Source organism: Dermacentor variabilis, chromosome 9, assembly GCF_050947875.1.
Source record: "Dermacentor variabilis isolate Ectoservices chromosome 9, ASM5094787v1, whole genome shotgun sequence".
Lineage (NCBI taxonomy): Eukaryota > Metazoa > Arthropoda > Arachnida > Ixodida > Ixodidae > Dermacentor > Dermacentor variabilis.
The window spans coordinates 85,592,059-85,618,946 of NC_134576.1; the positions used below are offsets into that span (position 1 = coordinate 85,592,059).

Sequence of the window (26,888 nt, forward strand, 5' to 3'; positions counted from 1 at the left end):
TCTGTGGAAATAAATTGTCTATAGTTGAAGCTGCCCTTTTTTTCATTCATTTTCGGAGCTTTCCTCACTGTTGCGTTTTCCCGGCTGTTATGTTTTTTCCCCCGGTCCGGTGAAAAACGTATGAACGGGGTTCCACTGTATATAAACTGAATTTTATTAAAGGGTGCCTCCCGAGCTGTAAACATTGCGAAAAGACAAACCCATTGTGCAGAACACACTGTTACAATTGAATCTGCAAAATATCAAGTGACTGCATGGTGTGAAGACAGCTAAAATTTCTAACAGAAGCCCGCACGCACTTTTTTTTTTGAGGAAGCTATTTCCAACCGGAGAGTCAAGGTAACATGCATGAATGCCTTTACTTAACCCTTTGAGGGTCGAATTGTTTTGAAAAAAACTTTCCCAGGTAGTCAAATTATTGAGGATCTTGAATGTACGAAATGTATAAAGTCGGGAATAAATAGTAAACAAAAATTAGGAACAGTATTTTGGTGTCGGCATCACTCAGAACTGCAAAATGTTAAGTAGTATTTCAGAGTGTGGTACTCCTTAAAACACGATTCTACGCACAGCGCCTTATCGCAGTCTGCACACCTAAAATGCATGTCTGTTCTCCTCTTGGAGTGACGAGTTGTGTTGGCGCGCACATGACATCTTCTCTGCATGCGGCTGCCTTGGGCAGAGGTCTGAGGCACCTTCATGCGGAAGCGCGTTGCCGCAGAGAGCGAGAATACCTTGTGAGCGGCGGTGATAAACAAACTAAGAGCAGCGCCAATCAAGATAGAAATCAACTTCCGCCGCCCCTGCGAGTGTGTGCCGACAAAGAGAAAAATCACGTTTCGCGCGCCTCCGTTGCGATCACGCAGCGGAACCGAAAACGCGAAAGCGCGTTGCCGCTGAGAGCGAGAATACCTCGTGAGTGGCAGTGATAAGCTAAGAGCAGCGCCAATCAAGATAGAAATCAACATCCACCGCCCCTGCAAGAGAGTGCCGACAAAGAGAAAAACGACGTTTCGCGCGCCTCCGTTGCAATCACGCGACGGAACCAAAACCGCAAGAGGGGTGTTGCTGCAGTCGGCGCAAAGGCGCTGAAGCTACAAATCAGTTCTGTTTATCTCCCCAAGACGGTAGCACAAATTTCAAACGCTTTTTGTAAGTGCTAAGATGTGGCAGCACCTCACGGTGAGCATGCATCTTCATTATGGCGCGAAATTTCAAATGGAGGGTCGGAAACGTACCCATACGGCAAAGACCTTGCGGGACAGAAAACCGCCGCTGTACATGTACGGCAAAAACCTTCAAAGGGTTTCCTGTCTGATGTGTCACCGATTATTACCTGCGACTTTGGTAAATCATCCAGTACAAAATGAGCAAGGCGCAGCTGGTACTCTATACAGCGAGAGAGGGGGGAAGAAAGGCAGAGCTTATGACTTAAACTTGGCCAGATTGTCATACCATACCGGAACTGCACCGAAAACTGGAGCTGAACCATTATTTTCAGCCAAACCATTGTTTTCTGTCATCTTGGAACTGAACTGATTCGACCACTGGTTCTGCTCAGGGTTGTTTTTGGTGAAATTCTTTGACCATGCAGGCTGCTGTGCTGACAGAGTAGAGTCTCTTTGTAAGTTGTGCATGAAATGCTTGTGGCACTCGTGTGTAATGGCTCAGAAGAGAATGACAATGATGGTGCTGCATGGGCACAGTGTTTGATCGGCAAGGTGGAAGAAAGGCAAGAGACAGAAGACGCAGGGGGAGAGGTTCGGCGACAGACACAGTTGTGTGACCAGGGCTGGATGTCTTTGCAAGGTCTACCGAGTGGGTGTTGCAAGCTTCACGTGGCCGGTCTTCCACCGTGGTCTCACGACTGCCTCAACTGCCCTTGCGTGCATCGGGACATCGACTTGCATCTCGCATTGCTCAACTCGAATCCTACAGTTTGCCAATGGGTGTGCAGCTCCCTTGTGCGCCACTCGAACCGCTGCTCTACAAATTCATTTATGCGTCACTCGCATCGTGCACTCATTTGTGATCATTGCTGGCTACTGCAGTGCAAAGCACTCACTTTGGGTCCTGGTTGAAGAAACATGTGGTACACATTCATCGCAATTCATATCTGCCAATGATCTCGTAGCACTGCAAGGCATTGTCCATTTGGATTTGACGGTGTCTTGCTTTCTGCCATTTTCCGGACATTGGTTGTTTAGAAATGGCTGTTTCCCCCGCACTAGAGCTTGTGCGTACCTGCACAATGGCTGAGGTTAACAGCCGGCACAATGGCAAGGAGCTGTCTTGCCAGCGTGGCCGTGCCGACCACCGACATGAGTGCGTTGCCACTGATAACACAAATGACAGCTGCAGTTTGTTTGCCGGAGAAAACAGTGACCTGTAGTATAAACTGATAGCTTAATTTTATCTTTCACATCGGGCAGCGACCACTGTCAAATCTGTAGTGCAAATCGGAGCTGCGGTATTAGGCTAGTTCAACTGGGAGCCCACATCTGGGCTGCCGCTGCACTGCATTCAAGACGGCTTGACCGCATCATGCACCTCGCAGTCAGGATCCCATGAAAAGTAGTATGTGTTCTTTTTTTATGCGAATTGGTGCGACGAGAAATAAAACAGTCGCAGAATGGTGCATTTTGCAATTGTCAGCGGTTGTTTTTGAGGTGCCATAGCTATGACTTTGCTTCAAAGTTGTATAGACCTGGTGGCAATCCTTCTGGTGGCAATCAGCACGGAACCTACAGCGGTGGACCACAGTCCGCGTGCGTGGTTGATACAAAAAGTCTCCCTTGGCGGAGTGTTGTGTGGCACAACGTTGTGGGAAGCTTGCTGCTAGTGTATTGTTCCTTAAAAACTTGCATTTTCACAAATTCTGCAAGCAGCCGAAAATAGTTTCATGTAGCACATTGTCGCATCAATGCTTCACCACACCAAAGTATGTTGTATATACACCATGTAGACAAAATCTGCCCCAAATTGTGCTTGTTGCAGCCGATAGTCCATCATAGCTGGGTCCGCTAGAAGCAGATTGGTTACATTGATAATATGGGCAGACTGGTCTAGAGAAGACTAGTCTGTTATATCCGAAAGCATGTTGTATGCAGATCTGTTGTAACAGGCGTGGACTGTAACTTGTTCAAGTTAAAGCCCCTGCAAAGCTAAACTTTCTTGCACTGCTAGTAGCCAAGGGAACCATGTTTTTCCAAAAGCACTACATCATTTTCAACCAGAAGCATGTGAATGTTTTTTCTTCTTTAAACTCGTTTGTGCCCAAATTAACAAGGTCAGGATGCTCCGAACTGGTTCAAACTGTTATTTTCGCTCTGGAGCTAAACCTGAGCTGAACGAAAAAGGGAACCCTAACCGAACCCAAAAAGATTTCCGTTCAACGCCACCCTGCACCTGACGCGGTCCCTCGGCTCCAGTATGAGTGAAGGCAGGAAAGAAATTATGCCTGCAGACGCGGGTCATGGCAAGGGAGGCGAGTGTCTGTGTTGGCCGTGAAGCTGACCTCCTGGCAGCATGGCACAACAACATTTTAATTTCTCCTGTCCTGTAATAATGAACCAATTAAAAAGCGTTCTTGCTGTAAAACTCTTCTTATGTGTGCCTGACAACTTCTGGCATGTATAACCACAATTTCTACATGAGTCCTGATGGAGAGCCCTCTGAAGGACAAAGATGACTCGCATACAGAGGGCAAGCATCTAAATCTTTCACGTTTGACAGAAACTGCTCGTCCTGTGTTCTTCGTTTGTCTTCAAGCCTTTGTGCTTTCCTAACTCCGCTTCTGTTTGCTTAACTCGTTATTGTTTCGGGTTGTTTTTATGGTCCAGCTGCTGCCAGACCTGGAACGGGAGGTGAAGCAGCTTGAAAAGTTATGGCGGGCATTTGAGAACCTGGAGGACCAACGGGCCAAGCTGAAACGACTAAGGGCAGAGTTGCTTTGGGCCAAAGTCAACGAGAAGGAAGAAGTAAGTCGGATTCTGTTTTGCCACGCTTATTAAAAAGGATTTGTTGCACCTACTAACCACTCGGTACATGTTATGTCGGCTTAGGTGCCGTTTTGTAATGTTGTTTAAGTTAATAAAATATACTTAAACAATTGCCAGCCCTGCAGCTTTGCCAAGATTGGTTCAATAGTACATTCCAAAAACCACTTACAACAATATTCTAGTGCCAAGAAAATCCCATTGTTATAACTGATCATTCTTATAACTGGGTTGCAAGCAAAAAAGCAATGGGCACAAACGTTCAAACGTTTATTTAGGCAGGAGTAAGCATAGCCAAACCCACTTTTAGCAATATGGGAATTAACTGTACTCGAATGTATCAATGAGCAGCTGCCCCAACCTGCACTTTTGGTTTGTTCCATGGTAAAATAAACCTCTTACTAGGATGCTCTCATGCCACGTTATTGGCTGTAACAATTATAATGAACAAGATAATGCTGGCTTAAAGGTGGGTGTGACAAAGGAGCTTGCATTTGTCTTTCTTTGGGGGAAAAGATATTGTGTTCCTTTTCCTTTCTGAGCACATACCTTTCCGAGCCTTTCTTTTCCTTTCTGAGCTAGATTTAATTGTTGTAACTTGCATTGTAGTAAGCGGTTTATTTTGCCATAGAACACATACAAAAGTTGACGGTGGATAGGCTGCTCAATGTTATATCCAATATATTGTTAAGAGTGGTGTTATGATTTCGACTGTGTATATACTACTAATTTATAAGAAATTTAGTCAAAGTAAAATTTTGTTACAGTTGGCCTTCAATAAATACTTTCAACTGCCCACCACTCGTAATGTGTAGCCACCAAAATGTTTCGTTCGTCTTTGGGTCATCTTTAAAGTAAAGCTACCTTATGAAAGTGGCAACTAAGGAATGAAATGTTTGCACAGTATTTGATGCTTGGATTCACATGACATTTGGGTTATTGGCATTGGATAACTGTCAACTTGGAAAATGAAGAATGCAAGCTTCTGTGGCCTTACTCCATGCCTGTTCTGGATAGGTTCTAGCACAAACTGGCTATCATTTTCTTGTTGCTTCTTGAAGCCGAGATTGTTTGTAAAGCGTTCTGGGAAAGCCTACTTTTTTGTGCACGTTAAGGTAGCAGATTTTTAGTGGGATCCTCCGACACAAATTTTTTATGTAGTTATTCTCTAATTGAAGCGCTAGGGCATCTGACTCCTCACAGGAAAGCATTTGCAAATATTTGAGAGCTAGCTCATGAGACTGGCAAATCCTTGGGTGTCAAGTTTCTTCAGTGTTTTGCTTATTTATACCTTGAAGGTCCCAGTGGGACATTACATGAAGGGCAGCTATATGAAGAGTGGAATTCATGAGAATATTGCAAAAATGACTCAACACACTGAATGTCCGATCCAAAGCGCGCTGTGTCACTGACCAGTGCAGTTGTCTTTGAAGGTCATTCCCAGTCTTGGGTAGTTCGAAGACAAAGACTGCATGAACGTATTGGTGCGGGCATATGGCAGGATCGCGTTGCTTGGATGGCCAGTGTGATGGTCACGTTGTGCCGGTTGAATCGGCCAGTTGTTGCATTATATGGAATGTTTGTGGTGCCCTTAAAGTTTGCGTGCTGCTCGCACACCTTTCACTTGCAGGTGCTGCAGCAAACCGAAGCTGTGTGCCAGAAGGAAGGCCGGGTGCTCTCAAGGCTGGAGGAGAAAATCACAGAAATGGATGTGAGTGCAGAGTTGCAGGGAAATATTTGGACGTAGATTTACTTTATGACTTTTGATTGACTTTGATGGCATTCCACTGAGATACGAGGCGATATCGAAAAGTTTATAAAGACTGGCTCTGCTTCGAAGAAAGTAATTTATGTACATTCAAACATTGTCACCTTTGAAATAGTCCCCTTGCACACCAATACAGTGCTTCCAGTGTTTCCGGTGTTCCTGACACTTCACAAATGCCGTCAAACCTCTTTGCAATGAAGGCGTACTTGCAGTGGAAAACTTCGTCAAGCTGCGCATTTCGTTGATTCGACGTTTGAAAGTTTCAGCCGTAAAAATAATTTAACAAATTTTTAGGACATGCCTGGTGGATAGTGTCTTGTCAGTAAGCACTTGTAAACAAATTCCAAGACGGTCGGGCCATAATAGCGTGGTTATGAGTGCCATTGCGTGCAGTGCAGATCGTGCCAAGAGCTATGCACTGGTGTGGCTCACGGTGTGTGAGATTTGCGAGTGTTTCGTCGCGCAGCGCCATATATCTGAGGCGTCGCGGCTGACTAAAGCTTAGTGCCCGCAGCTGTCATCAAATGGCGTTCACAATTAAGGCAAGCAGAAACTTCCAATAGTAAACGCGCGGGAAGACAGCTTACATGGTTATTGCATATCAGATTGACCACTAATAAAGATGGAGACAGGGGAAGAGAACACAAAACGATGATACGGGCGGTAACTAACGTACCGCCTGTGTAAGGTAAGGCAGTCGCCATTTGTCATTGTAAGACAAGCGTGAGTGAGACCAAACCAAGCCAACCAAAACAAGCACGAGTGAGAGCTGACACAAGCACATTATAGGGTGAAACAAGTGGTTCAGCAGAACCAGACAGCAGTACAAATAATAGAGTGATTGGGCGGATCCGCATGACACCAGTTTCCCGCGCATATGTCACTGTAGGGGCCGCTTTCATTAGTTCCCTCCGCTTGCAGCTTGCTTGCCGCAACAGCGAGCCATGAAAAATCGGCCCAGGACCGATCCCTCCCGCAGCGCGCATGTTGCCACTAGTGTGGCTGGGACATTCGGGTGCAACGCAGAGACAGCGACCTTGCCATTTGAGAGAGGGTGAAATTTCCGCCACATTCTTTTTTCTTTGCTCTCAGCGGAGGTCCCTCCTAAGCATTTCCTCTTTGGCGGTGTCACAGCAATGCCGTTCGGAGGCAGCAATGCGTGATCTGGCACGCGGCTGAGAGCATTGTTAGAGCGCAGTATGCTCGTATTAACTATCGCAAATGCTTGCGCATTCGAATTACTGGCCGTTTTTTACTATTGGAATACACATAACTTTGACGGGACCACAGCATCAGTTTGAATAAACTGGAAGTTCGAATTAATGAGACTCGACTGTAATGAGGTTTGACTTATTTACTGGAAGTACTTCTTCCTGTACAAGTCAGGAAATATTGAGGCCCTAAAGGGACATTGAATGAAAATATTGAGTTGAGCTAGTTTGAAAGATTAGGCTTTTGTAGTAATGAATTGGTCATTCATAGCAAGAACAGAGCATTTGTAAGCGAGAAAATCATGAAAAGGGAAATGCGGGAGTGGCACCACCTAGTGTGTACTTTGGCGCCTCTCATGTGATGTCAGCGCTTGCCGATTTACAATATAGTCGCAGAGAGGTAGGTCTTGTGAGTCGACTCATCCATTTTGGTGTGGGAGATTCAAATTGAGTAGTAGCAGCAGGACCTTCGGTGGAAGCTCTCTACGTACTATCCTATAATATGAGCATGCAGAAAACAATGATAGACTTTTAGACAAACACTCTGTCAATCTAAGTAAACCTAATAATTTCTCTTAGTGTCCTTTGAAAAAGAGCGAGTCATAATTTTAGCCTAAAAGCATTATGAAGCCCCTTGCTTGTTTGACACATGCATTTCTCGGTGCGTATGGGTTCAGGAAAAGGTCCACACACACGAAGAGGTGCGCAAGAGTCTTCAGGACGAGCTGAACGAGGCACTCGAGCGCGTCCAAGAGGTGCAGCCGACCATTCTGTCCGTACGCAAGGAGTACACGATCAAGAAGGACCAGCTCCGCGAGAAAGAGCAAGCGACGGCACGTGTTGATCGCGATCTGGTGGCAAAGCGCAAGGAAGCCGAGCTCGTTAGAGGCCGGATTGAAGAGCTGCGTGCGTTTGACCATGGCAAGCAGGCTGAGGAAAAGGCACAGCGTGAGGCGCAGATCAAGGACCTGGAGGCGAGAAAGGGTGAGCTGCGGTCGCATCTCCGCATGTCCGAGCACCACTGTGAGCAGGTCAAGGCGTCGGTGGACGAGTGCTCGGCAAGACTGCAGAGCATCAAGTAGGTTTTCATTGAATAGGGTCTTTTGGGCTAAATGACGGTCAAAATATTACACAGCACTGTGGGAATCAATGCACAGCACCCTATACGCTGTGGGATTCAATGTTATGCAAGGCATTCTGCAGGCAGCCGGCCTTACAGGTTCATTTGGGGTCCTGCAAAGTGTTACAGTAAAAGCTCATTAATTCGAATTCTGCGGGGACCCTAAGAAAATTCGAATTATACAAAATTTGAACTAATCAAAGTCAGAGAAAAGAACCGCTCAGTTAAGGCCCGTATAGAGTCCGATGTGGCATGAGCGCATGCACACACGCTCGCTCACGCTACATCACGTTGGCGAGAACAATGTCCATAGTTCGACGCACTGGCGCAGCCAACGTAACCGGACGCGGCCAACGCAGTCTGATGTACCCGACGTCGAGATGGCTCTTGCTCCATTTGCACATTCTTCGCGCTGATTGCGCCGACCCACAACGCATTGCACGAAGAGAAAGGGTGCCCACTCTGCTTCGCCGACGGTCGCAGATAGCTGTTGAAGACGGCGCGTGGGTTGAGGATTGTTCTGCGCATGCTCCAAAGAGAGAAGCCAATGGCGTGCGCGTCAAAGTATACAGGCGATGGCATTTCAGCTGGCGCAGCGCGTGACTGGCCCAAACAACACTCGCCTGTGCGCCAAAAACGTCGGACTATAAACATGCCTTAAATAAAGGTCACTTTATAATCTAACGAGTGTTGACGCATGTCATGGCGACACCACGCCAGCGAAAGCGCACTCTGTAGTCCGACACAAGGCACGGCCATGTCCGGCGTCCATCGGCGTTCCCTGGCTGCCGCCGGCGCGAGATGCGAGATGCTGCATTCCGCGCCGGCCGCGTCACCTAAAATGCACTGGTGGCAGTGTTTTCGCCTGCACATTGCAGCGAGCTCGCAGTTTCTTATCTCAAAACTCCTAGATTCGTAAGAAATGTGCATGCGTCTACACAGTGCACTATACAGGGGTCGGTTTTCGCGCCAGCTTTACGTGATGAATCTGGCATCGCCAACCTCTGCTGATGCTGGCTGACGCTAACGCTGCATCAGACTATAAAGTGGCCTTAAACAAAGGGACACAGATAGAAAGAGCAAAGCTGTGCGGCCCGTGCGGCGATAGCAGCGTCACCAACGTGCTCCCGCACACTAGCACTCTCCCCATCCGCAATGGTATGGGGTTCGAATTATGGGTGGCGTTGCGGATTTCAGTGTGAATTAGAGGGTTGCGTTACATGTAGTTTTAAATTCATTGTTGGATGGACCACAGCGGCTACTTCGAATTATCCAAAATTTTGAATGAACAAGCTTTTACTGTACCATGTAGACCAACGCATTTGTGTAAGACGAGTGATAGACTGATTTCGTAACAAGTTTCATCACGTCACGAAGCATGCCAGTAGTAATTCTTTATATACCTCCACAAGCCCGTTGCCCCTCGAGATCAGAAGGCAGGAAGGTCAAAAGAAAAGAATTCACAGTTGGAGTGTGGTTGTGCAGACGCACTTGCCCACCCCAACTTCCCTTTAAGATTCACTAGAAAAAAATCTAAAGTGGTGTTGTTTGCAGTTTTCCTGTCAATATTGCCTTGAGATCAAGTATTCTGGAACAGTGCTTAGGACCGCTGTCATCACTGGGCAGACAGGGCCACTGCGCAAGCACTCCTAATGTGGTTAGTCAGTGTACAGTATACAGCAGAACCTTGTTCATACGTATTGGGAAAAAACCGCGAGAAAAAAATGTACTAACTGGGAAAACACGTAATCTGAAGTGACTAAAAAAGTTCGACAGACTCAACTATTGTTGACATCTACGTAATGCAACGTCGCATGGATCGTTGCAGCACGACACAATGTGCATCAAGCTGGTGGTGTCCCAACAGCCCGAGATGCGTTTTGTTGTTTTCCGGTTGTGTGGCGTTTTAAGAGGGCAACTGGAAGCCAAAACGAAATCGAGCTGGTGGGCGAGGCCGGATGCGACCGAAACAAAACGGAATCACATCATGCCGCTGCAGCTGGGAACGGCGGCATGTTTGGATTATCGCCTACTAAAAGCGCGCAGTACACTAACAATGGCACTACGGACCACCATGCGCTGTAAAACAGATAGGGGAAGATGCTTATCACAATAGGTTTGGCAGCGACAGCTCCGAATGCAGCGTGCGATGACCCGGGTGGAAATTTGCTGGTACAGGAATCTGAAGCTGTGCGCTGTCGTTTTCATGTGAGATGGGCAGCTATCTACTGTTCTCGATTTTGCGCACCTCACGCCTTTTCTCGTTCACACGGGATCTAGCGGCTGGAAAACGTTTACCATTACAATCTGTAGCAGGGAACGGCAGTGCATTTCTGTTATCCCCTACTAAAACCGTATGCTATGCTTCTTACGGCACCACGTGTTGTGAAAAAGATAGGCGAAGATGTTTATCGCCCTAGGACTGTCGGTGATAGCTGTGAATGCTGCGTGCGACGACCCCGGAGAAGACTTGCTGGTGCCAAAGTGAGAAACTGAGTGTGTGCTGACGTTTTCACGCGAGACAGGCGGGTGAGTATTGCGGTGAAGCCGCCGCGGCAGGCAGCTTTATACTGTACTCAATCACGTGTGCCTCGCACTTTTTCTTGTTTACACGAGATCTAGCAGCTTGGAAACGTATTATACGATCGCAGTTTGCCGACGCACTGAATGTTGGTGAAGAAAAATTGTGCTTTCCAGAAACATATGAACCAGTCAAAAATGACCGTAACTCTACTGGGCCATTTTTTGTGTTCGCGATTGCTAACATAGATGCCGGGAAAATGTATGTAGCGGGAACGTATCACTGAGGTTCTACTGTACTTCCATTAATTCAATTTCGATTAATTCGATTTTTTTCGGTTACCGTATTTGCATGATTCTACTGTGCCCCCAATTGTAACGCACAGTTATATTACCAGCCAGATATTAAAAAATTTAGCTTGGTGCCGATTCTACCTTGAACGTCAAGTAACGAAACCTGAATTGGTGCGTATCGAGTTGAAACGATTTTATGGAACACACATAGGCACACGGGCACGGACACAGCTAATCTTCGTGGCTGGTCGCCATCGGAGTCCGACGACACACCCTTTTCGCTGTCTGCCAACCACAGAATGCCATCCTCAGTTCCATCTAATGCATTAGAAGTGCCAAACTTCTTGAAAGCTCGTGTAACCATGTCTGCGAGAGGGCATTCCACTCACCATGGACTCACCTTGCAATGTCTCGAAGCAAACGCGAAAGAAGGTATAAAGAAATGTCCATTCGATGGAAGTGGGGCTGGCCATCTTGCAGTGAGATTGTTTTTTAATTAAGAATTTGTTTTGTTTTTGATTTTGAGTAGAATTAGTTAAGATTGTAATATGCAGACAAATTTGAACGCACTTTTTATCCAAAGAAGGGTTAGCATTATCCTTAGCATCGGGCAAATGCAATTATTCAATCCCAGGCACCCATACATTTCTATGGGACCAAACTTTCATTATTTTTCATCCTGAAATTAGCTTTCGCTGTATAATTAAAACCCCGCTGGTCATTGTGCACATGCCTGATCCCAACGGGTACTGCAATGGTGACTGCAATACCAGCATCGTCCATTTAGCCGGCACAGGGTACTGAGAATGCGCGTCTAACATGTCATCTCTCATCAAAAATGCCTATTTTCATTCTGCCTTGGGAAAGTTTTAAAGCAAAACTGACAGCTCACCATTGAATTATTACGGTATTTATGCAATACTAACGTGTGGCTTATAAGAAAATTTGTCTAAATCTGGTATGAAACCAAACTGCGTTTAAAACAGCCTAGCATCAGAGACAGCCTAGCCAATGTCACCGCCATTACCATCACAACATGGCAAGCATAGATGGTGACAGAACGAGTTGGCACATAGCTTCACGACGACGACTCACTGCTTTCAGTCTGACTATGAAAGTGCATTAAAAAAAATAAGTTCTCTCACGTTAAGCTAGTGGCAACAAGTCCCATCATGTTCTTGTTTCGGAGAATTGGATATGTTGCAGGACGAACTAGCCAAGTGGTTAGTCTAGGTGTGGGCCACCATCCCATCTGCAGTTGTTGCCGAGTTGTTTGAGAAATCTAGAATAACAATGATATTCTAAGTTTCTTACATGCTATATCATACATGCTGTGGACCGTATCGAGGATGACATGCTTGTCCTTCATAGACAGCAATAAAGTGCTGTATAATGGGGATGATGATAAACATTAGGTTTAGTTCCATTCTGTGAAGGTCAAGATCACTTGTACCGGCCCTTTTTTTTTTTTTTTTGCCAGAATCTGAGGCAAGCAATGTTCGTGTTCTACTCAAATAAAAATTTGGTGTGTTCAATTTCTACTTGAATACTCTAATTTCATTTTTACATTAGCTTTGCACTTCGAAACCATAAAAAGTGGTTGCGCATTTGATTCGGGGGCATGTTAGAATAGAGGCAAATATAGTTACCTCTATATAATGAAGGCTGCGAAATCGGTAATTTGCTTTGGTATACAGTCAAAAACCGTGATAAAGGAATCCCGCGACAGCGAATTATTTTCGTATTCGTATCGCCGGTGGATGCCCATAGGATTCAATGCATTTCATACCTCTTGACAACGAATCCTGCATCAAGGAAGTTTGCGGAAACGTAACCCAGCATATTACTTTCTCATGCAAGACTAGCAGACTTCAATATGTGCTCAAATGCAATTGCTTTGCACTAAAGGTGCATAAAATACCACCGTATTACACTTGGGGGGGCACCACCATTCTTGTTTACAAAAACAACCAAGCGCCGAAAGCGATCGTGTGTGCTGGAAACACTTGTTTGTTCACTTGTTTGATCTTGTTTGTTCATCACCCGTTTGAAGCGCCATGCATGTTGCTAACGACATTTCACGACTGTTTTTCCACACCTAGTGCTGTGCGTAATGTGCGCATCGGTGACAAAAATGCAGCAATGACAAGGAAACCCACGTTCTACGGACGTGGAAATGTTTATGGTGCTTGAGATGGTGGTCGCAGCATCGAGTGCCACTCGTCGGGTTGTTATTGAGCGACCGTCTGGGCATACCCATCCCTTGCTTCAAGTATGCCGGTTTCAATGCCCCCCGATAGGCATCGCATGCGGATTCGGCGCCCGACGTATATTTGTGTGAAGGGGTCGTAATCTCGATCGATTGCCTTCGGGTATATGCGAGATACGGTCACTTTCGCGCTCAGCACCAGATGCATTGGTGCCTATGGGCATGCGCTGGAGAAATGCTGCTGCATGCGTGGAGCACTGTTTATCTGCGTCGAGTGCCAAGCTACGCAAAATCTCACAGAAGTGATCGTATCTCCGAAAGCAATTGACCGAGAATACTGCTCCACGGCAGTGCGGCCACTGCTGATCAATGCATGCGGCTCACTTTGTACTGTCGGCATTGCGGTTCTATATTCTCGAGCAAAGCTGTGATTGCACTGTGATTGTTTTGCTACCATGGGAATGATGGTCGATACATAGGTTTGTCTAACGTTTGTGCTTGTGGCTTCAAATGTTCTTGCGATGTCATTTGTTGCGCTTGATCTTCCAAAATTATCCTGCACTTAGTTTTCTAGACATAGTAAAACAATAACTCTTTGCCAACGTGTGCAATAATTGCAAATTATTGCATTTATAACACATTTTGTTGACAATGATTACAAAATTGCAAAGCTGTTTGAACCGAGAAGGACAAAGTTTAGGCAAATCCATGGAGTACTGCCTGTCATTCCCATGCTGGGATAACCGCCATGGTTTCAGTTTCCGTAAACACTAGCACCCACTAGTCATTCAGTCACTTTTTGTTGGAAACGGTTCAGAGCATGCTATAGCTATGAAAAGGCAGCCGTTGGTAGGTAGTGCTCATGTTATCCTTTTCGTTCCTCTAGTGTCTGTGTTTTCTGCATGTATTATTTCAAACCAGGAATTCTTACGAAATGGCTCATTTTCCTGTAATTTATAACAGTTGTGTTCTTTGTTTCTGCGGACAGTATCTCATCTCCGCTTTTTTCCTTCTTTTGCAGGGGTGAACAGCGTGAGCTAAAGGACAACACGATGGCCCTGTCAACCTCCATCCAGAACTTGCAAGCCAGCAAAAAGAACAGCTTGCAGCGGTTTGGCCGTCACGTGCCCCAGTTGCTACGTGAAATAGACAGTGCCATGTCCAAGGGAAGGTTCAAGAAACGCCCCAAGGGGCCCCTGGGTATGTGCATGCCACTGTTCGTGTGCAAACCTCTCTTAGTTTCAATTGTATGTACAGTAAAGCCTTGTTAATTCGACGTCCGCCAGACTGCACAAAATCTTCAAATTGAGCACATTTTCGAATTACCCGAAAAGGAGCAAAAATCCAGAAAAAGAAGGGCAACACTGCACGATACAAGCATGTTGCGTACCAAGCAATTTGCTTGTACGGTAGTTCGCTGTGTCAAGGATCATGAGGCCATATTCTTGGGCGATTATTTTACGAGAATTCGGGAGAGTGGCTGCTAGACGCATCAAAGTATGCGGCCGACGGTGCTCTTGGCATGCAACGCTGTTGGCTATATACACACACATCCGCCTCTAAGTCACGCAAATGTGAAACATCTCCCAAATTGATCACCTGAGAATACCGCCCATGATCTCTTACCTGCTAATTATGCACAGTGTCTCGGTTAACACCACTACTTTCAACAACACTACTGTCGATGTTCAGGTACTCAATAACTATAGCTTGACCGGGTGCACGAGTGAGCTCCTTATCGTCCAGGTCATCATCTACTGGCGCTCTGTGGGTGATTGGCCAGGACGACTGCACGTCCGTTTCCATGTTTAAAAAAGCACTGAAAAGATTTTTGAACATAGTAAAAAAATGTTGCCGGTCTTTTAGCGAAGCTCCTGTGATCATGTGAGGCAAATATTATTGCATTAGTACATGCAGCAGGGAACTTTCAATCCTGTTTCAAAAGCAGTGCAATGTTGTGATTGAAAGCACTTGGTCCACCAACGCTATTGGCTGGTTTCGTGATCGCGAAAACATTCTTACTAATACATAACTGCTAATTCCGAGTTAAACTTCAAGATACATATGTATGCAATCTCAAAAAAGACAGAATTATTTAATCTTCACACTGCGCTTAACTGAATCTGCTGCATGCGGCCTACGAGGTGGCAGGGGCATGATGCATAGCGTAGTCTACCATGACCATCAAGGACTACTGCGATGACCCCTTTTACTACCGTGACACCCAATTTTTGGCCGGGGCTTTGCCCTCTTGACTTCTCCTCTCTGTAGCTTCTAGCGCACTAGCAGAGAAGAAAAAAGAGAAAGCCGGGTATCGTTGGGATAACACCACTTATAATTGAAGGATTGGAGAAAGTTTTGCTGGATGTACGTGGGACAACATACTTTAATAGTGGGGCCATTCTATGATTACAGCCAATGATCGATTTTACAAACGGCCGATTTTCTGACATACTTGATAATTCGGACGCCTTTGAGGCACCGCCACGTACTGTATTTACACGATTTGTAAGTCAACCACTTTCTTTAAATTTGAAAATCTGAAGTGCGGGGTCGACTTACAATCGAAACCAAAACATGGCATCGCCAAAAAAGCGAGACCAACGGGAGCTACAACGTTGTTACAATTTTGTTTGCTATATGGCCCTACCTGTACCTTTTCGCTATCCCGCATGTTTGTTCGCTTTTCGGAAGGGTTTTTCAACATTTTTGAGAATTTTTCAGTGCACGCAACACTCATGAGGGGGTGTCGATAGTTGATGGAAGCGCCGCTGTTCCATTCGCGGCAGCACCCTCAGAACGGCGGCGCTTGTGGGGAGCATCGGTAGATCGGTAGTGTCGGTAGTTCATGGAAGAGCAGACACCGCTCGTGGGTTTCTCTTTGCCTGTTGCGCTTAGCCATTGGCTTAGCTTTCTCTATAGTTTGACGAAAGGCATTGATTTGGCGCGTTCCACTTCACTGCCGGCTACGTGCCACTTCTAGCTTCCTCAGTCATGGGTGCTCCAGGCCCACTAATCTTTCGGCACTCGTTCACAGCAGTGTTCAAGAGGGCTGCCATCCTTTACGCCGAAGAAACAAATCACTGCGCAGCGGGCCGCAAGTTCAATGTTTCTGAACGGGTGGTGCGAGAGTGGCAACTGCAGCGAAGCGAAATTTTCACCTGTGACGACAAGTGAGGAATTTCCCACGTGCCGAAGTCTGGACACTTTCCAAAGCTGTAGGCTAAGCTTGCGGCGTATGTCGCTGAAATGCGCGATCGCTCCCTGCCAGTGAAGAGCGACATGGTCATGAAACAAGCCCACATCTTCGCATTTTAAGGACCTGCTCCATCATGAGTACAATGAGGGGCTGGCGGCAGAAAACCGCGAAATTACGCCAACCGGACCTGTCAAAAGAGCCTCACTGACGGCTGTGTGTGGTTGGGCGCATTCGGTGTGGGCTGCTGTTCCACAAGATGTCGTGGTGCAGTCGTTTGCCAAATGTGAAATTTCGCGGGACGACGACGCGCTGTAAGACTGTAGCAACGATGACGATGGCAGCACTAGTGAAGATGAGTAGTCCAGTGACCATGTCAGCTACTAATAAATTTTCGTTATTGAATGCGCCCTCGGGTATGCTCTTTCTTTTTTCCTGTCGCGCTATATGGGGGTCGACATACATTCGAGTCGACTTACAATCGTGTAAATACGGTACTCCATAGAGTCAATGTATAAGAACGTCTGAAATTTTGGACACAAAAATCCTTCTCCGTCCGGTTTTTCAGACTTTTTGCCATGACCACAGGTCCGACACGGCATTGATCGAAGGCACGACCGCCGCCATTTTGATTACCTCGCCGCCTCGAACTGGCACTATTGCACGCGCATCCACTGGTAGCTGTAGCCACCACTGCGGCAACGCTAAGCCTAGCTACTTCGAAGTGTGCTATCAAGCTTCTTGCTCTTCGGTGCCTTGTTTTTTATTAAAACAATTCGCCGCTGCTAGTAATGGCGTCGACTCCGCCTTTGTATTCCTCGCCAATGGCTTCGAAAGTCGGAAAGCACAATGCGTTGCATAATGCCGGTTTCCGAAAGTAAGTTTCGCCTCTATACAGCAGTGGTACGCGGTGAAGTATGCGCCAAGTACTGCGGTGAAGCATACCAAAAGTGGGAAGGGGCAGTTGTCACGATACAGTGTGTATTCCTTAATTTTACACGCGTGCATCCGCCATCTCCTGTAACAGTATGAGCACTGATACACTTAATGAGAGTACTGGCAGGCCTTGAGAGCTATTTCGGATGTGCATGTGGTGATTTGAGCCCTTGGGAGCAGTAAAAGGCACGCATTCGTTTTTTCCGGACTGTCTGATATTTCTGACATTTTCACGGCCCCTAGGGAGTCCGAAAAATCGGTTGTTTACTGTAGTTGGCAAGGTGTTTCAGGGTCTGCTTTAAGTTGTTGGTGAAGCTTAGTCGGCCTAGCCCATCACTCCTGTCGCTGTCTTCGTCACCAACGGAAATGCACACGTGGCCAACATTTTTTATGCGGGTGGGAATTGTATGCATGCAACACACCAGCAGTGGACAAAATGGGACGGTGCATGCAACGCAGCTAGCATACCGTAGAACCTCGTTCATATGTTTCAAAGAAAGTGAGAAACAAAGTACTAACCTAGATAATGTACAATCAAGTCACTAAAAAAATTGACTCAACTATAGCTGAAATCTACATAATGTGAAGTATTGCGTGAATTGTTGCAGCCCAAGACGGTGGGGCCTGGCGGTGCTCGAGTGGCCCGAGATGCATGTTGTCGTTTTTACAGCTTCGGCTAGCTTACGTTTGCGCTCCTCGAATTTGGCCGGTGCCAGCCATTTCTTTGAGCTGGTCATTTTGGTGGGACGTTTTAACGTGCCCACTCGGCACAAACCATTGCAGCAGGAGTCGCAGACATGCGTTGAGCTGGTAAGGCCCAAGTGACCAGAGACGCAACATTGTTGTTTTCCCATTGTGTAGTGCTTTAAGTCTGCGATGGGAAATGTAAACGAAATCGAGCTGGTGGCAGCAGCAGCACAATATGATGCATAGGACGCCACCGGAATGACACATGATGCGCCCTTTGCACTGCCTGCACCAGGGGACAGCAGTGCGTTTGGGTTATCGCCCATTAAAAGTGTGCTTCCTACGGCCTGCACACTGTGACACCGATAAGTGAGGATGCTTGTCATAATAGGGTTGGTGGCGATAGTTGTAAATGTAGAACAAGAAAGGGCGCGCCTCACGCCTTTTCTTGTTAACAGGGAATTTAGTGGCCGGAATACATATCTTATGATTGCAGTTCGGTGATCTACTGAACATTGGTGCCGAAAGATTGTGTTTTCTAGAAACGTACGAACTGGTAAAAAAGAAGGGTAACTGTATTGGGTAATTTTTTTTTTGTCTTCTCTCTCGCAAACCAACATTGGCGCCAGGAAATTGTACGTAATGGGATCGTATCAATGAGGTTCTACTGTATTTACACAGGAAAAACCAGCAATGTAAATTAAAAGCATGATGATGTTCTGACTCTTCTTTGCAGCAGGTGGAAATACATAAAATTAATGTACACCATTACATTACATAACATAGGCACTTCGCACATCTGTAAGGATTATCAGCATCCACATTCAAGAATCGCTTGCTCAATCAGCGGTGTCTGAATTGCAGTCCCAGCAATTGCAGTCTTTCTTTGCTGTCATCTCGGAGGCCATGCATTTACACATTGCAAGCTCCAGAAGCAATCGGTGTCACTACATTGAAGCATTGCAGGAGCCCAAAACTGCCATGGCAGCTATATATCTAACACTGCCTCTGAGATATCTAAAGCCAGAAGTGTCGTAGCATGCCAGTCTCTGAGGCCAACAACCAGAAACTACAAATTATCTGGATGGATCTGCACAGGCTTTTAAAGTTATCTCGTTTAATTGGCATTACAAATTATGGTACTACACAAATTCTATGAATTAACAGAGTTTTCAGATAAATCTGGATCGGATTATCGAAGTTTTCCCGTATTCTTGCTAAACATGTCTCGAAATAAATGTCCTTTCAGGTGCCGAAAATGTCTCATGAAAATTGTGTTTTGCCATAATTGTTGCATCTCCAGGATCAGGAAAAGTACAGCTGCGGAGTGCATTGAGAATTTAAAATTCTTTTCAATGAGTTTTGTCAAGTTTGCAAAATCCGGAGTCCATGTGGAAACTCTCTACAGGAGCACCTGATAATAACTATTTTATATCTAGCATACCATGAAAGCACCTATCTTGCCATTTGAAAAATGTGCCTGATGTGTGGGGTTGTGCGAATATGTTCAGTGAAAACCCAATAATTCGAAATCTCTTAATTCGAATATGCAGACATTTTGGACTGCTCTGTTGGGGCCGGCAAAGTCCTATGTACAGTAAACCTTCATTATATTAATGCGAATGGGTTGGCAAAAAAGGTTTTATATAAGCAGTAATTGGGCAAGCGTGACTACTTCATAAAAGCTAACAAAGTAGAGCTGAAATAGCACAATTCCGTGGTGATCTAATACAGGTCTCACAGGGCGAATTTTCAATTGCGATTAAGTCAGATCGGGATTGAATTTCTTGCGATTGGCTCCTCTGCTCGGTTCTTGGTTCGGTCGGCTTTGGGCATGCTGGGCGTGCAGAAGGTGACAGGGAGTAACGTTAGTTATTTCCACTGCACGCTAATTTAAAGGTACTGCCACCGCTTGCCGCCGATAACTTGCAGGAGCACCATGGAGGAAGACAAGCGAGTGATGTACTGTTTCACAATTGCAGCAGTTTTCAGAAAATAGTTTTCTCGTTGCTTTGTGCAGTAGATGACACACTACCCTGTTACAGTTCACCATGTAGCGGCGAAGCTAACACCAAGGCCTGGCACACTTTGCGCTGCTTGTTGGCATCGTCACACCTGGCAACTCTCCCGAATTCTAGCTTAATTTGACGAATTTGGGCACGTTATGATTTTACGAATCATGCATCAAGTTTTACAAAAAATGAACTGTTCCCTAAAATATCTTAACACTATTGAAAGATGGGACATCGCAAGATTGAAAAATAGCGCATGCAAGAACAAAAATTGCGTTGGTACCGGCGCCGCTCTCATGTAGCAGTGCAAGACGCCATATACTAGAAGGGCGCTTGCTTCGACAAAGTTTACTCAGACACATTCCCAAAGCAGGCGAAATTGGCAGCAGCAAAGTCTAACAGTTGCTAATCTCAAAATAATGTTGCTACTCTGTGGTGATTCAAGCTTGCTGCTGCTTGTGTGCTGCATCTAAAGGTAAATCATTAATAAAGTTTGTATCAGACAAGTGTATGCTAAGAGCAAATTTAAATGTGTTATTCCCCTCCCTTTTCGTGTCCACGAGATTGTTTATGAATTTTGAAGTTCACAGGTTGGCAGTAATGCATTGTACCGGGTGTCTACCAACCGGGAAAACCGGGAATTCTCAGGGAATTTCAGTAGTCTGAAAAGACTCAGGGAAAACTCAGGGAATGCTCAGGGAATTTGTGCTTCTATCAGGGAAAATTAGCTGTAACTTTATTGAAAGGGAACGAAGTCGTGTTAATGCTGGCTCCAGTAACTGAGGTATCGCAATGAATCGTCGTTGATGTCGTGTCATTGGCACAATGTATTGCCAGAGTAGTTAACGACTGACTTTCCAGACACCCGATTTTTGGGACATGCCCGAAAATTTGCACGACTTTGCGGCACCACCACATACTCCATATAGTCAGTGTATATTGCCCTGACTGCAGGTCTGAAATGGCGTTAATCAAAGCCACCACCGCCGCCATGTTGATTATCTCGCCGTCTCGAACCGGCACTCTCGCACGCAGAACCGCTGGCAGCCGTAGCCACTACCGCGGCAATGTTAGGCCTAGCTGCTTCTACGTTCGCTATTAAGCTTCTTGCCGTACAGTGCCGTGTTTTTCATTGAAAGAGTTTGCCGCTGTCAGCAATGGCACTGACTCCGCCTTTGTAATCCTCGCGATTGGCTTCGAAGCTTGCAGCGCACAGCGCGTTGCGTAATGCCAGTCTCCGAAAGTTAGCTTCGCCTCAGTACAGCTTTGTTAGGCGGTGAAGCATAACAAGCGTGGGAAGGGGCAATGGTCACAGGACACAGTATGTATTCCTTAATTATACATGCGTGCACCCCGTCTCCTGTCACAGTGCGAGCACCGATATGCCTGATCAGTGCACTGGCAGGCCTTAAAAGCTTTTTCAGACGTGCCTGTGGCAATTTTAGCCCTTAAGAGCAGTTATAAGGACACGCATTCATTTTTTTTCGGACTGCCCGATTTTTCGGATGTTTTTGCGGCCCCTAAGGAGTCTGAAAAATCGGACGTAGACTGTACAATTAACCAAGAGCATGCTTCAAATGATCCATGGGGTGAAAGCGTGGCAGAAAGAGAATGAGAACAGAAAGGACCGACGCACTGAGCAATTAACGGGAAAGGAAGCATGCCGTCGCCTCTTTGAAAGAGCTTGAGCTCAAAAAACAAAGTGTTAGCTGACATCGAGATGCAGCTATCCCTCATCCAAACCAAAATAAACTCTTTAAAGCAGTGAAACCCAACACTGAGATGTTGTGTACGGGCTGAGAGTATGTCAGGACAGTTGAGATTGACTTCCCAGCTGCTGAGAGAGAATCTTAGTTGCGACAAAGTTTAGGCCTCATACTGATGAGCTTGCTATCAATTCCTTTTCATGCATCTCCTTTTCATTCGCATTTGAAAATATTCGGCTCAATTTGGAATGTGTTTTACCATTTTTTTCGCTGTGCATTTTACGAACACCTTCCTTCTGTTTTCTTTTTAAATAATATATGTATTACTCTTTACTGCTCAAACTGGATTAAGACATTTTATTTTTGGTTCAACATGCTTACTAGAGAGTGACAGCATTGGGCAACATGGTGTCAGCCTGTCTTGACATAAAACAAAGTTCTGGCTCATTCAGGGAATTTTGCAAAGGTGCTCAGGGAAAACCTGGAAAACTCGGGGAACTTGGAAATGTCAACTTGGTAGACACACCCTGATCGTAGCTTGTTGCATCATTGTAGGATCACTGATGAAGCTGAAGGATCAGCGCTGGGACCTGGCCACCGAATGCTGCCTCGGGGGCCTCCTGTTCGCGTTTTTGGTGGACAATGACCAGGATGCCAAGACTCTGCGGCAGATAATGTCGAAGGTCATGGGTGCTGATCGCAAGCCATCCATCATCACTAGTTCCTTCATGGGAACAGTGAGTCAATGTTCATTTTCATCTGGCATGTTGCAAAATGCTGTCCGGATATATCTACCGTATTTACTCGCATAATGAGAGCACTTCATTGTAAAAAAAGAAAAAAAAATTGATGCCAATTCAGGGGTGCGATCATTACGCGGGATAAATTTCCTGCAAAAATTTTTTTTCATCCCGCATTTGCTGCGGGATGAAAACGGGTCAATAGGCGGCTGCTGCTGTAACAGTGCAGGACACCAAAACGAAAATGGTGGCCGGTGGAACAAGCCGAACGCGCCGAACGCAATTCTTTTTCTTTTTGTGAGTACATTACGCGCATTGAAGCAGCTTATTTCGCATCAGTAATGAATAATATCATTACTATCGGCAAGTTTGTGGCAATAACATAGCCATCTCCACTTTGAGGGGACAGAAACAGAGATGGGCGCGCTTAGCTGCCAGTGACAGAAACCCATGGCGGGTACACTGCGGAAACTGCGGCATTGGTCTTCACTACTATTCTAATACGGCACACTTCCGCTAAGGGTGGGCGAATATCTTAGCTGTGTTACAAGTGTCGGCGTATGAATACGGTACACTTGTAACGTATCAGTGTAAACGTGGCTACTATCGTTGCCGCTCGCGATTTGCTGCGTGTCCACGAGTGCAGACGAGAAGAATTGAAACCGCCTCTTTTGTTGCTGTTGACCACAACCATTATAAACCTACAAATAATAAAGCCAAGGCAAGTTTGGTTGTAGCTTTTTCTTCATAGAAGTGTGGAAAGTGATGAAAGGAATGAAATGGGCCAAATGCTTAAGAATGTTTGGTGCATGCAGACAGCTTGGTATGTCTTGAAGAGTTGTTCGCGTAGAATTCGACAGCGTTCGACAGATGGTGAGCATGATCATCATTAGCTAGACTTGGCACATGACATATTGCTGTGGGCAAGTTCGGGGTGCGATCATTATATGGGAAAGGAAAAAAACAATTTTGGCAATAAAATTCAGGGGTGCGATCATTACGCGAGTGCGATAATTATGCAGGTAAATGCGATAAGGAATCGCCACACTACAGGGACAAATTCCTTTACTCGGTTACTGTGAGCAGCAGTTAGGGGCACCCAGCTTCTTGGTATAATTTAACTCCTTAAATCCCAAGTTCTTCTGAAAAAAAAAATGTGTAAGATTTAGTTTTTTGATGGGAGCAAAGTAGTGCACATTATGACACATGATCATTAATTTTTTTTTGCAGTGACCTTTTTTTCACAGGCAACCACTGTTGCAATGTTGTCACAAGGCACAAGACCATCTACATGTCTGAAAAATCCAGAATGTTGTCACCGATACTGTAGTGAAAAAATCTCATCTAAACAGATAGCAGGCACAATGCAAATAGGGGCGTACATGCTCGAACATACACAAGCACCAGTGATTACGCTGGAATGTACTATGAATCATGTATACATTTAAACCTGGATACAGTAAACTCTCAGTTGTACGAATGTCGGTTTATTGAATATTTCAGAATGACAAAATTTTTAAAAATCCCCGGCAGTTTTCTTATGGACTCTATGCAAAAATGTTTCACTTAAACGAATTTCGGAACAGTCAATACTTCAGTTGAACGAACTCGCTCAGAGGACCAAGGCTTATTTTTATGATCAGAGCCGATGTACGCGCTCATCAAACCGCCGCTTCAGCGGCAATGTAACGTCGCTGGTGCTACAGTGCCCCTGGGGCAAAGCGGCGGCGCGGAAAACGAAAGGCGAGACATGGCCTCCGAGATCGCCAGCTCAAAACGAGCAAGCATGTAATCTTGGAGGCCATGAACAAAGTAACATCGCTGGCGCTTACAACGCCGCCAGAGCAAAGCGGCGATCTGTCACACCACGAACCGTGTGGTGTGTCTTTTTCCGACCGGCTAGTCGTGGCATGGTCGTCATCTCTTTCGAAGAAGAGGCGAAGAAGACGAAGAAGAGGCAACTGCCGCGACAGTTTCAAGCCCTATAACTCTAGCTGAGGTTGTAGGGTACATAGGAAAGTTGAGAGACTTTGTGTCTCAACAGCAAGCTGTGCCAGAAGTGTACAAAAACATTGACTCTTTGGACAGTTTTGTTACTTCCTGTGCTTTAAAAGTACAAGTGCAGAGGAAGCTTACAGATTTTTTTTTCTAAGTAAGAAAGGCAGCATTATAACTGTTAGGAACCTTGTACTTGTTGATATGTACAAATTCCATTTCACACATTTCTAACACTATGGATGCCACGTCTTTTGCTCCAAGAATTGCACTTCAAACTTTTGACTCTGTATCCCATGTCATATATTGGTCTAGTGAATATTCAGTTTAGTGAACTTTCAGTTAAGTGAACTATTTGCTTCGGTCCCTTGAAGTTCACTCAAGTGAGAGTTCACTGTATAACGAAATTTACAAATGCTCGAAAATTTTCGTTACAAAGGGGTTTTCGTTATATGCAGTATTCGCATGAAAATCATAAAAATAAATGCAAAAGTTAAATGAAGAGGGAACTGGAGGTATACTTATTCCCAAACACATTGATTCAGTGACAAAGAACTGTTATTTTGCTCTGTTGCTTGTTTGTGTGAGATGGCAACGCTTGTAAGACATCAAAAAACACAACGCTGCTCCTTCCCCGTGTAGCGAGCCCGCGGCGCAGCTCAAAACGTCAATGGCATCCAGCACTTCCTTCACAGAAGACAAAGCAGGTTACGAATCAACCTACAAGGATCCGTCGTTGTCTCTGTGACAATGGACACTTTCCAACAGCTCTCTCTGGTAGTGATGGCGCAGTCGTCCGTATACAAAAAAAAAAAAAAATTGCAAAGCTGCACATCGTCTGGGGCTGCTCCTATCGTGCACAGTGAAACCCAAGCTTCAGTGAGATCGGGTGGGCCTGAAGAATGAGACTGGATGAAATGATTTCATGCATGGGCACAGGAGCCAAGTCACACGCACGCACAACGTCAAAAGCGAGAAGCAAACGACATGATGACAGAGAGAAGTGACAGAGACACCACTACTCACAAGGCATGGATGTTACCGTTCCATTTCTTCTAGTAATGTCACCTGGTGTCAGGTTAACGAAGTGAAGTGCAGAGACTTCTGCAGTGACCAAAGCGTGGTTGTGCCGGTGCACCACCATAGCCGCTGGGATCAAGTAAGTGTTTGACGTAGTAGTGTTTGACTACTACGTCAAACACTTGCCTTTGCTTCATGTTGTCGAAAAATTCGACTTCGCCCTGCCATCTGCTAAAAGCCTGGTTAGCTCAGATGGTAGAGCGGCTGCCCGGAAAGGCGGTGGTCCCGGGTTCGAGTCCCGGACCAGGACGAATTTTTCTTCAACTATGAGGCTTTTCTTTCGAGGAACCCGTATGGGTTTCCTTTGTAGGAATTGACCTTTATTCATTACTTCTCTCCACCTTGTGGGTTTCCGCAGAACTACTACGTCAAACACTTGCCTTTGCTTCGTGTTGTCGACAAATTCGACTTCGCCCTGCCATCTGCTAGCCGCCTGGTTAGCTCAGATGGAAAGGCGGTGGTCCCGGGTTCGAGTCCCGGACCAGGACGAATTTTTCTTTCGAGGAACCCGTATGGGTTTCCTTTGTAGGAATTGACCTTTATTCATTACTTCTCTCCACCTTGCGGGTTTCCGCAGAACTACTACGTCAAACACTTGCCTTTGCTTCGTGTTGTCGACAAATTCGACTTCGCCCTGCCATCTGCTAGCCGCCTGGTTAGCTCAGATGGTAGAGCGGCTGCCCTGGAAAGGCGGTGGTCCCGGGTTCGAGTCCCGGACCAGGATGAATTTTTCTTCAACTATGAGGCTTTTCTTTCGAGGAACTCGTATGGGTTTCCTTTGTAGGAATTGACCTTTATTCATTACTTCTCTCCACCTTGCGGGTTTCCGCAGAACTACTATATCAAACACTTGCCTTTGCTTCGTGTTGTCGACAAATTCGACTTCACCCTGCCATCTGCTAGCCGCCTGGTTAGCTCAGATGGTAGAGCGGCTGCCCCGGAAAGGCGGTGGTCCCGGGTTCGAGTCCTGGACCAGGACGAATTTTTCTTCAACTATGAGGCTTTTCTTTCGAGGAACCCGTATGGGTTTCCTTTGTAGGAATTGCTACGAACGGGTGGATGTCTGATTTTCCCTTTATTCATGGGATCAAGTAAGTGGCAGCAACGTTATGGGTAGCAGGATGGAGGTTTGAAGGGAGGAGGAAAAGAATCCGTTGCGGCAGCAAGAAACACGTCCGGTTCGAGGGATGCAGAGGGTACCTCAATGCGCGCGTAGATATGCACAGACTAGCATCGTCTGCATTGTCCCTTCCTGTGCCGACGGCACGGCACTCTGTGAAAGCCTTGCTGGCGCCGGGGCTATGTGTGTGCCAAGCACAATGACATCGCTTTGCGCTCCTCGTTGGCGGGGCAACTGCAGGACCTGCATGCAGCTGTTGCTCGCGCTATAACAACAGAATTTGGGGCAAGATCACT

At 46.0% G+C, this 26,888-nt stretch overlaps 1 protein-coding gene and 1 non-coding gene across 2 annotated transcripts in view; both read left to right on the forward strand.

Annotated features, from left to right (window-relative positions):
- LOC142557047 (structural maintenance of chromosomes protein 6-like) overlaps window positions 1-26,888 on the forward strand; it is a 100,900-nt gene that overhangs the window by 21,108 nt on the left and 52,904 nt on the right. Inside the window, exons 8-12 of the mRNA XM_075668594.1 lie at window positions 3,843-3,980; window positions 5,629-5,709; window positions 7,655-8,055; window positions 14,142-14,320; window positions 22,213-22,394. Of these exons, the coding sequence (XP_075524709.1) occupies window positions 3,843-3,980; window positions 5,629-5,709; window positions 7,655-8,055; window positions 14,142-14,320; window positions 22,213-22,394 (981 nt within the window). The remainder of the gene's footprint in view (window positions 1-3,842; window positions 3,981-5,628; window positions 5,710-7,654; window positions 8,056-14,141; window positions 14,321-22,212; window positions 22,395-26,888) is intronic.
- TRNAS-GGA (transfer RNA serine (anticodon GGA)) lies at window positions 26,123-26,196 on the forward strand. The gene has a single exon. It is a non-coding gene; the product is annotated as a tRNA-Ser (tRNA).